Here is an 11,280-nt window from a genome sequence, read left to right on the forward strand (position 1 = left end):
TTTCCATCTTATCTGCCTAGGCTTGGAGCAAGTATGTGAACAAGCTGGGTGACTTTGCCAAGCCAGAGAACATGGACTTGGCCGTGCAGTGCCTGAATGAGCTCATAGCCGGCACGCTGCACCACATCCCTGACGTCATCACTTACCTTTCACGACTTAGAAACCAGAGCATATTCAACTTCTGTGCTATTCCACAGGTGTGGATCGGGGAGGCCGAGGGGTCGGGGTGGCGTGCTGGGGATGGCATGCCTAGAATGCGTGTACTGTTTCGGTCTGTGTATTCAGGAATGTGGTTCCTCAAAAAAATGACTCTAGTGTATTTTCTTCTGTCAGGGGCAGGCACGTTCACAACACCTCCCCTCTGCCCCATGGCCATCACACTCAGGTCAGCCTGGAGGTTAAGCCTGCTTCTTTCCAGAACCTTCTAGAACCCTTTTTTCTAAACGAGTTAGTTTGATGCTTATCCTCACAATTAAATGTAGGGCTTTGAGTCAGATTTATGAGGAGTGCTGGGTGAAACACAGGTGAAGCTGTTACTAAAAAGTCTTATTTAAGGACCTAATTTTGGCTGTCCTTTTCCCAGATCTTGGGATAACAGAACCTGGTCCTATGGACCTAGGAGCTTATACTTTTTAAATGTCTTTACCAGTTATTTCCGGTTTTAACTCAAATAAAATGAAGAAAGTTATAAGATTTAACTGAGTTGGAAACATGGTTTCGTCTTGTTCTCATGACCAATCTGACCAGTTGATGGAACTAAACTCTATGCCAGACTTATGTTTCCATCTATCCTAGAAATAATTTACCTTTGAGCATGGGAAACTACACAGCCCCCTTTCTTTTGTCCCCTGCCACCCCCATGCTACTTTTTTTTTTTTTTTCAATGTATAATGATTATGTTCATTGTAGGAAAAATAGGGAGAAAAAACAAAATAGAAAAAACTTTCCAGATATTATTTTGGAATATCTATTTTTCAGATCTAATAACCCATTGCCCCAGCATGGAAAATGTTACATTGGCTTGTGTTTGTTTTTTCCAAATAAAAAGGAAATATCGTGACTAAACTATAGAATTATTCAAGACTGCAAAGGGCACTTGATTCTGTGTTTTGCTGAGAAAGGGAAACATGGGAAAGGGAGAAGTCTTGACATGCTTTCTTTGTGGGTATTTTCTCTTGGTTAGTTGCATCTTAGCCCTTTGGCACTTTCTACCGAAGGTTCTCTTCCCTTCTCATGATGATTGCTTACAGTGCAGTTTCTCACTTTTTTTCATGAAATGAGATGAATTAGTGTTTTCTCTCTCTCTCATTATCTGTAGGTCATGGCCATTGCCACTCTGGCTGCCTGTTACAATAATCAGCAGGTATTCAAAGGGGTGGTGAAGATACGAAAAGGGCAAGCAGTCACCCTGATGATGGATGCCACCAACATGCCAGCTGTAAAAGCTATAATACACCAGTACATGGAAGAGGTGGGCTTTCATTTCATAATATCACTATTTAAACATTTCATGTTTGGAAATTAGATGATCTTAACAGCTCACAATGTTACGGCATTGGTGTTGGACGGGCTGGTGTCCTTCATTTGGAAGAACAGGCACAGAGAGCCGGGTGTTGGGAGCTGCCCGGTGCCCTGGTCAGAGGGGATAAAGGAAGCCAGGCCTTAGGACGGAGCTCCCAGGAGAATCATATTTTTTGAGCCGGAAGATGAAGTTAGAGGCCAACCAGGCTTCTTGTCTCACGACTGAGGCGTGTGAAGCCGAGGCTGTGGCTGCTGACACAGCATCTAACTGAGTGGATCTAGGACCCCAGGCCACACTCCCGACACCCGGTCCAGTACTTTCCACTATGGCAGGGACCTCAACTGAGAAACCATCGTGGGGAATTCAGCAAAGGAAAACCATCAAGCTGCAGCTATTTCTAAATTTTCTAATGCAGATCTCATTTCAGATGCCCAAACCATCCTGTAAAACAGAACGTGCTTGTTCTAGTCAAATCTCCAGCTCTGGAGGGTGTAATACATGACTTGGTTCAAAAGAACTTTTTCTTAGAGGCTAGAACTCTACTCGCCAGGCCCTGGAGCGGGGCTTCTCAAATGGCGGTGATTCAGCTTCTCCCTCCCCTGGGGGACACTTGGCCATGTGTGGAGACATCTTTTATTTATTTATTTTTTTTTTTTCGCGGTATGCGGGCCTCTCACTGTTGTGGCCTCTCCCGTTGCGGAGCACAGGCTCCGGACGCGCAGGCCCAGCGGCCATGGCTCACGGGCCCAGCCGCTCCGCGGCACATGGGATCCTCCCAGACCGGGGCACGAACCCGTATCCCCTGCATCGGCAGGCGGACTCTCAACCACTGCGCCACCAGGGAGGCCCGTGGAGACATCTTTGATTGTCACACTGGGGTGTGAGCGGCTCCTGCCATCTGGTGCGTAGACACCCGCAATCCTTAGGCTGGTTCTTACTGAAGACCGAAATACTGCAGAAGGAGATGAAAACACACGGTCTCCCTCCCTGCAGGTCACTGCTGCCCCTAGTTTTCTGACCCTTCCGGTCCCCCGGTTATGCTTTGACAGGGATGAGATTTGTAGCAGCAGTTTCATCTAAACAGAATTCTACAAAACAACTCCTTCCTCTGATTTCCATTGCACCTTCTTCTTGTATTTCCTCCCTGTCTTGCACCTGCCAAGTTTTGCACCTCAGCATTTCTGCCTGAGGCACCTATATAGAAGGTATAAGAGAAAAATTAGATTTTTTAAAAATCCTAAAATTCTTTTACTGACTAGATGAATATGTTCAGCCATTGACCAAAAAACTGCTGCTGACGAGACTTGGGAGATTGGGGTTCACTGTTTAGCCAGCACTTATTTGGGGCATACTCTGTGCCTGGCATAGCAGCCAAATAGGTGGATACTATTAATGTCAAGGAAATTTGAGGCCCTAACCCCACGGCTGGGGCCAGAATTTGGACCCAGGTCTGGCTGACTTCAGAGCCTACACTGTTCACCATGATTCTAAGGGCTTGAATTACCCTTTCTAAACTGAATAGTGCCTTTTTTAGTCACTGTTTCTCCATTTTATGTAAATTAGAAACATTCTATATGGTTTGTAGTTCAGAGAATATTTTAGTTTTGCAGTTTTATTCTGATCACTGATTTTAGAAAACGATGTTTTAAAAACTGTGGTAGGCAGTTCCATACTATATTAAACTTCAGATTTTATTAGGTATTTTCCTTAACTACTGGAATTAAATCTAGTTGTGATTCACAGTTTGATTTAGGGCAGGGCTGGGCAGACTACAGTTATGATTCACAGTTTGATTTAGAGCAGGACTGGCTGACCCCCTGATTTTGTAAATGCCTTTTTATTAGGACATAGCCATGCCCATTTGTTTCCGTATTGTCCGTGGCTTCTCAGGGCTCTACAGCAGCAGAGCTGAGTGGCTGTAACAGAGGGGGCCCACAAAGCTGAAAATACTTTCTTGGACCTTTAAGGAAAAGTTTGCTGACCTCTGATCTAGGGCATGAATTATTTTGTTTAAAATTACTCTAGGGACTTCCCTGGTGGTCCAGTGGTTAAGACTCCATGGTCCCAATGCAGGGGGCCTGGGTTCAATCCCCGGTCGGGGAACTAGATCCCACACACATGCCGCAGCGAAGATCCTACACGTGGCAACGCAGATCCCGCATGCCGCAACTAAGACCCGGCGCAGCCAAATAAATAAATGAGTGTTTTTTTTAAAGTCTATAAAACTACTCTAGTGAAACTCAGGGTATTTTGGAGGAAATACTGATAAGTTGATTTGACTCAAAAAACTGAAAATTTCTAAGTCTCAAGTATAGAACGTGATAATGGTTTTAGTATCAGCCTTAAGGACTTTTTTTTTTGGCTGCATTGGGTCTTCGTTGCTGCGCGCAAGCTCTCTCTAGTTACGGAGAGCGGGGGCTACTCTTCGTTGCGGTGCACGGGCTTCTCATTGTGGTGGCTTCTCTTGTTGCGGAGCACAGGCTTCATTAGTTGTGGCACGCGGGCTCAGTAGTTGTGGTTCTCGGGCTCTAGAGCGCAGGCTCAGTACTTGTGGTACATGGGCTTAGTTGCTCCATGGCATGTGGGATCTTCCCGGACCAGGGCTCTAACCCGTGTCCCCTGCATTGGCATGCGGATTCTTAACCACTGCACCACCAGGGGAGCCCAAGGACATTTTGTCAATACAATTTCAAATGAAGACTTTTTGTATGAGGTCCACACATTGTCAGGCATTTTGCTGGTGGCCAGACGTTAACTTACTCCCGTGTCTCCTCACTGAGCACGTCTGTCCTTTGCAGTAAGACGGGAAGACATTTACCCCTCAGGTCCCTGGTTGTAGCAGTGACGCACCTGCAGGGGACTTCAGAGTTCTCCTCTTGCAGCTCTAAGTTGTAAAGGACGAGGTGGAGCGAAGCCAGATCCTCTGAGCAGGGGAGCTGCCCCTCAGGCCCTCATCCTCTGGAGCAGCCTCAGCTGGAAACCAGTCTGGCTACCTGGCAGCTGGTGAGAAGCTCAACCAGCTATTCCGGGGCAGAAACAAATGCTCAGGCAAACAGCCAGAAACTTTTATTTCCTTCTCTGCCAAAGATGATTCCTTGGCAAGGGCCAACTTCTTCAAGCGGGTGGAGCTTCCCGTTTGGCTCTGGCCGGTCCTCTCAGTCCCTGTGGGTCCTTGTGACTCAGAGTGTGGTCCTCCTCCCGGCTTCTGCGTCCCCTGCCAGCGTGTGAGCGTTTCAGTCCTTGAGTCAGAATGTGCCCATAGCAGGATGCCCAGGTGGCTCCTGTGAACACAGTTTCAAGAGCACGGCTCTAGCTCCCTACCTCGTTCTCAGCCAGCTGTGTATTTAACCCTGTGAGCAAGTATGGAACTGGATGCTGTGAATTTGGGTTTGGATGCCGTGAACTCAGGATTGGATGCTGTGAATTTGCGATGGGATGTCTGACCTCGCTGCACTTTTGTCTGTGTCCTGACCCCCATCTCAGCACTCTTTCCCTCCTGCCCTCTTGCCTGAGCTCCTCCGCCTTTCTCCCCCGCCCCTGCCTCTCAGTGTATATCTGCGCTCAGGTCAGTCCCTGCAGACAGCGGGCACATGCTAACTCCTCCTGGACTTCAGCTCTCTCTGCCTCCCCGCTCCCTCTCCTTTCCTTCACAGCTAAGCTTCTTGAAAGGGCAGGTCTTCTTCTTCTTCTTTTTTAAAATATTTATTTATTTATTTAATTGGTTGCATCGGGTCTTAGTTGCGGCAGGTGGGCTCCTTAGTTGCGGCTCAAGGGCCCCTTAGTTGTGGCATGCAAACTCTTAGTTGTGGCATGCATGTGGGATCTAGTTCCTGGACCTGGTATTGAACCTGGGCCCCCTGCATTGGGAGCGTGGAGTATTAACCACTGCACCACCAGGGAAGTCCCAGGGCACGTGTTCTTAATGTTATTGATTCCCTTTTTTTTTCTCAGCCTCTTCATGGTAACTTTTGTTTCCTACCTTTGTCATTAGAACTTTTCTTACCGAAGTGATTTGATGACACACACACCCCCTCCCCCCAACCCAGCACACAAATCTCATGAGCACTTTCTTTACTCTTGGCTGATCCCACTGTATTGTTTGACACTGTGGGTCTCTCACCTTGAAGCCCTTTCCTCTTTTGGCTTCTGTGACACTTGACCCCAGTTCAACCTCTTACCCCTCTGCCTGCTCCTTGGTCCTCTGGCTCCTGCTGCTGGTGTTTCCTGGGGTTCGTTCTTGATTTTCGTGTTTCCTCACCACGTAAGGGCTCTCCGGCTCCTCCAGCTCTGGCCTTGCTCATTAGCTTCTTTTTGTTGTCTGATGACATTGCCTTTCACGTAATCGTGGAATCCAGGTGGCCTGGAGGCTGTTGCATGTCGTCGTCTGTTCTCCCTAAGCCACCTCAGGAATCTCCACATCCTGGCTGTTCTGGTTACGCTTTCATACTTGTCACAATTTTGTGCGCATTACCCTCTGACCAAGCGCTTCTAGAACTTTACCTACAAAAAATAACCAGAAAATGTGCAGCAGTGCTTATTGGAGCGTTTTGTCCTCATGCCTCGTTGGGAATGAATTGATTAAATTGTAGTACATTCATACTATGCAGCTTGTGTTTAAAAAAAGAATGACATTATTTTGTGGGTTCTAGCATTAAAAAATGTCCATAAAAAATCATGTGAGTGAAGGAAGTCAAATTATAGAACAGTATGTTTGTAATCTAATTTTTAAATAAAATTGTATGTATAATTTGATATGGATAATATAGTCATATATTTGTACATCATATATAATCATATGTAGTACGTATACTATATAATACGTCTCTATGACGTTTTGTGTTTGTATAGAGGCTTATATGGGCGTAGCAAGAGGTATAAAAGGAACTACACCAGTGTATCATATTATTACATTAATGTGTGTATTAATATGTGACGGTTTGTACATTTATATGTATAGGCTAATAAGGACAAAGCGAGGGGGGAAAATTTAAGGGAATTTTGATTTCTTTATTTTTGTTTTGCCTATTTTTATAAGCATAATTCGATCATCTAAAATTTTTGAGAAGAAATGATAGTTTCATCCCCGTGTGGTCTTCTCTCTGCAGCTGTGCTTCATAGCATCGCGTTAGATGTTAGATGTCATTGGCGTATTCCTGTCAGCGTGTGCTTTGATTTCCTCGCTGTATTAAATTGTAGCTGTGCTTTTTGGGGTGAGGGGGGCAAGAATATAAGAGAACGTTTGTGGGAAAAGCACACTGTGTAATGGACAAACTGAAGATAATGATTTAATAGATGCCGGCTCCGTCCCCTTCATCCGCTTTGCCTCCGTCTGGGCTCAGGTCCCCGTCGCGTCCCACCTTAGTGACCTCTGGGTCGGTTGGTTTGAGGCAGGAAACGTCAATCGAGGGCCTGCTGTGTGCTGGGCACAGGGCTGGGCTGGAGATGGAAAGGCAAGGAAGCCGCGGTGCCTTCAGGCCTTCGGTCCATTCAGGGAGACGCGCAGATGGTGGCCCGGCGTGGGCGACGGGGAGAGTATATACCCGAGGGGGCCCTCGGCCCGACCTGGGCATCCGGGCCAGGTGCTGTAGAAGACAGCTACCTAGGCCGAGACTTGGGTGGAGGTGGGACTCAGCCCGGCGACGGCACGTGGGAGGAGCGTTCCCGGGGCAGAGGGAACGGTGTGAGCGGGGAGGGAACAGAAGCAGCAGCATCGCACACGGAAGACGATCCCAGGCAGCTGTTACTGGTGTGCGCGCGGGCCTGGGCAGGGCCAGGGGCACGCTCGGGAGCTCAGGCCTCACCCGGCCGGGGATAGGAACCCCCGAGGCTGTCACGCAGAAGGGGTTGTAGGTCTCTTTGGTGACGGCGTGGTGGGGCAGATGAGTGGGTTTTAGGGTTCAAGCACAGAGGCAGGGGCTCGATGTGGAAGCTCCGATGGGAGGGCCTAACCTAAGCAGGAGCAGCGTTTGCAGGCGTGGGGAGGCGGCCTGGGCTCAGCAGGGGTTCCGGAGCTTTGGGAGGGGAGGGTGTGCAGGGACGGGGGTGCCTCCAGGGTGACTCTCGGGGGCCCTGCTTTGTCCTCGCCTGCCGCGCACACCCCAGAGTCCATCGCATTCTCCTCAGTGCCCGTGCCCGGTCTGTGCAGTGTGTTTCCCTCCTCCGTGTGGCTCTGCTGTAGCCTCAGCAAGCAACGTGGACGTCACTGGCTCTGCGAGGTTCCAGGGGTGGGGCTCTGTGGGGCCACCCTGCTGCTCCGGGATGGCCCATGGGATCACACAGGCCCCGCTGACATCCTGCCGTATTAGTGGAGTGACTTTGGGTTATTACTTTTGTGTTCTCTGAGCCTCAGTTTTTCTCACTGGTAAAATGGGCATAAAATGCCTAGCTGTTTCAGGTTGTAGTAAGAAGTGAACACAGATGTTTATAAAGTTCCTAGGACTTACTATTTTCTTCTCTTTCTTCCACAGATTTATCACAGAATCCCTAACTCCGACCCATGTTCTACTAAAACAAGGCAGATCATCTCCACGATCAGGACACAGAATCTTCCCAACTGTCAGCTCGTCTCTCGGAGCCACTACTCGCCCATTTACCTGTCGTTTGTCATGCTCCTGGCGGCCCTGAGCTGGCAGTATCTGAGCGCCCTGTCCCGGGTCACAGAGGACTACGCTCAGACTGGAGAACACTGACCGGGCTCGGTTGGGAGACTCAACACCCCGGGAAACGGACTGACCTTCTCTTTGGGGATGGCTGTGGGCTTCTCCCCGTTTTTCCCTCCTGCTTAATCCCTCAAAGAACTCTGTGGGCCTGGACCTTTAGAAACTGTGACATGTGGTGAAGATAAGATTAAAGGGAAGGGACACTTCAGCCTCGGCTGCCTGTGTTCACCTGTGCCCACCTGGGCGGGGTGACAGGGCTGAGTGTCCACTGTGTGGGTCACAGTCAGGGCTGCATCTGGGCCTGCAGAGAGATCATACTTAGTGTGAATACGGGCTAGAATTAAATGTATTTAATTTGAAGCAGCCTCTGAATACCTATCCTAGTAGAAAATGAAGTGCATTTTCTTTTGTTCTGTTCCTGTTTTTCTTATCCTTTTGTTTTCTTCAGTGGACTTGAATGTAGTAGATGCGAATGTTTAGAGTTCTAGGAATATTCCCGTGTTTCCTAAGGATGCAGACTGTTTGCTGCACGTGGAGGCCAGGAAGTAACTTCTGGGTGGGGTGAGCATTGTTTCCTCCTCTAAAGGGAATTTAGGTTTCAGGATTGCCTTTGGTCCCATCGTAGCAGGTTGGTTTCCAGTTAAGGCTGACGTTTTTGAGATTTTTATAATAAAGAACTGAATTACTCGGCATTTGTCAAGGGCAGTTCACTTGAAGCCTGGATGAGCGTGGCAGGTATGGAACTCCAGGCTGGAGTTACTGGTTGAGGGACGGTGGCCACTGCTGCTCCTGGGAAGCAGGGACCCGGCCTCCCCACCCTGTGCTGTGCCTGCCGGGAAGGGAGCAAAGGCATCACCTCCGCCAGCCTGCTCTACTTTCAGCTAATTCCCTTAGCTACATTCAGAAATTTTACTGCATTCGGAGGGTGTTTTCAGCTTTGGGGTTTTTTTCTGTTTCTCAAGAAAGGCAGAAGATGTTTTCGGGTGATTGGCTTGAAAGCCAAGTGGCACTTAGCCCGGTTCCCCCAGCACGGTGGTCCACCTCCCTCTTCCCCCCAGCATCGCCGAGGTTTGGGCTGTGCCCACCCAGTGACTCCCTGAGAGTCTCAGCTCAGAGGGGGTGTTTGAAGAAGCCCCTCGGGCCGAGAATGCCTGTCGCAGGGTGTTACTTTCCCGAAGCTGTGATCTTGGTGTGCAGTGTATGGTCAGCCCTCTTTTGCTGCAGCTCTCTGTGTTGTGACTTAGTCACTGAAGGAGCTTTGTTCCAGCAATAACGTTGGGTTTGCACTGGGACACACGTACCTGCACTGATTCTTCTCGTGTGGGCCACTGCTGCCGCCTGACCGTGGACTGTTTTGTGTGGTTCATTTGAGACTCAGTCCTGGATGAACCAGTCACCACATTGAAGCCAAAGTCACTTACCACTTAGAGCACAGCTCTAAGCCAGGCTCAGCAGTGAGTAATTTAAGCATCAAAGCTTGGTTTGCGATTCCAAGGAAGGTGTTCAGATCTGTGTGTTGAAATCTATTAGTTCTACTGCAGTTCACGCAGGACATGGGACAACCCGGCAGAAAGAGCCTTGGTCTGAGGTGGATGCGTGAGAAGCTTCTCTCCTGGCTCAGCTGTGGGGCTTTCTGAGCTTCTGGTGGTTTGTATGATCTTTTAGGTCCCTCCCAGCTGTAAAGCTATCAAGGTCTTAGCTCGCATGCCCACTCCTTTGGAAGAACATTTCCCTTCTAAATGTCTTCTCTACTGCAATTGCCAGATAATACAGGATACCCAGTTAAACTTGAATTTCGGATAAACTGGTTTTTTAGTATAATTATGTCCCAAATACTGCACAGGACATATTGATACTAAAAAATGACTTCTGAAATTCAAATCTGATTTGGCATCCTGTTTTTTTTTTTTTTTTTTTTGCTGTACGCGGGCCTCTCACTGTTGTGGCCTCTCCTGTTGCGGAGCACAGGCTCCGGACGCGCAGGCTCAGCGGCCATGGCTCACGGGCCCAGCTGCTCCGCGGCATGTGGGATATTTCCGGACCGGGGCACGAACCCGTGTCCCCTGCATCAGCAGGCGGACTCTCAACCACTGCGCCACTAGGGAAGCCCCGGCATCCTGTATTTTTATTTGCTGAATCTGGCAACCCCACCGTCTACTCCAGACTTTTAAGGTAAGTAATTAAATGTATAGCATCCTTGGCATAGTCTACGTGACTCCTACTTACAGTGGGAGATTTTAAGTTTTCCTCAGAGGAATATCTGACCCATCTGCATCCAGGGCTTTAAATCAAGAAACTTAACAGAGCCTAACCCCATTTGGGGAACTTTCTGGAGCCCTAGCTGAGACCTGCACACACACCCACACCCTGCCCTGGGAAACAACTACCTGGAAGCCCCACTCTTCTATCTACTGAGCCCCTTATCTGCGGCTGGGGCTGTAGGGGGAGGAGGAAGGGTGGCTAGACATTTGTTAATTAACAGGCATTCTAGGTTATTATTTTTTAAATTTATTTTTGGCTGCACTGGGTCTTCATTGCTGCGTGTAGGCTTATTGCGGTGGCTTCTCGTTGCGGGGCACGGCCTCTAGAGCACAGGCTCAGTAGTTGTGGCGCACGGGCTTAGTTGCTCCACCGGATGTGGGATCTTCCCGGACCAGGGCTCGAACCCATGTCCCCTGCATTGGCAGGTGTATTCTTAACCACCAGGGAAGCCCGAGGTTATTCTTAGTTTTGGAAACAGAGCTCTAAGGCTGGTTCTTAAACTTTAGTGAACTGCTTGAAGTTTCCAGATTGCTAGGACCATGCTTTCTCAGTGCATCTGGGGAGGTGCCCCTAAACCTGCGTTTTTAACAAGTTCCCTGGTGACACAAATGTTGCTGGTCAGGAGACCAGCTTGGGAACCACTGCTCTAAGGCGTTCGTCAAACCATAGTGAACGTGAGTCCCCTGGAGTCCTGGTTAACTACAGATGCAGATTCAGGTCTGGCCCCAAATTGTGCATTTCTTGCAAGAACCCCGGAGATGGCAATGCTGCTGGTCCATGGACCGCTCCTGAGGCTCCAAAGTACAGTTTCTGATGCCTATTAAAGGAACGGGAAAG

The 11,280-nt window shown here is 48.8% G+C and overlaps 1 protein-coding gene across 2 annotated transcripts in view; it reads left to right on the forward strand.

Moving 5' to 3' along the window:
* FDFT1 (farnesyl-diphosphate farnesyltransferase 1) overlaps positions 1 to 8,873 on the forward strand; it is a 34,058-nt gene extending 25,185 nt beyond the window's left edge. For both annotated transcript variants that reach the window (XM_082623483.1, XM_082623482.1), the window contains 3 exons: positions 21 to 197; positions 1,319 to 1,471; positions 7,990 to 8,873. In XM_082623483.1, the coding sequence (XP_082479609.1) occupies positions 21 to 197; positions 1,319 to 1,471; positions 7,990 to 8,211 (552 nt within the window). In that variant the 3' untranslated portion in view covers positions 8,212 to 8,873. The remainder of the gene's footprint in view (positions 1 to 20; positions 198 to 1,318; positions 1,472 to 7,989) is intronic.
* Positions 8,874 to 11,280: the final 2,407 nt, after the last annotated feature.

Source organism: Mesoplodon mirus (genome assembly GCF_964341445.2).
Source record: "Mesoplodon mirus genome assembly, chromosome: 1".
Taxonomy (NCBI): Eukaryota; Metazoa; Chordata; class Mammalia; order Artiodactyla; family Ziphiidae; genus Mesoplodon; species Mesoplodon mirus.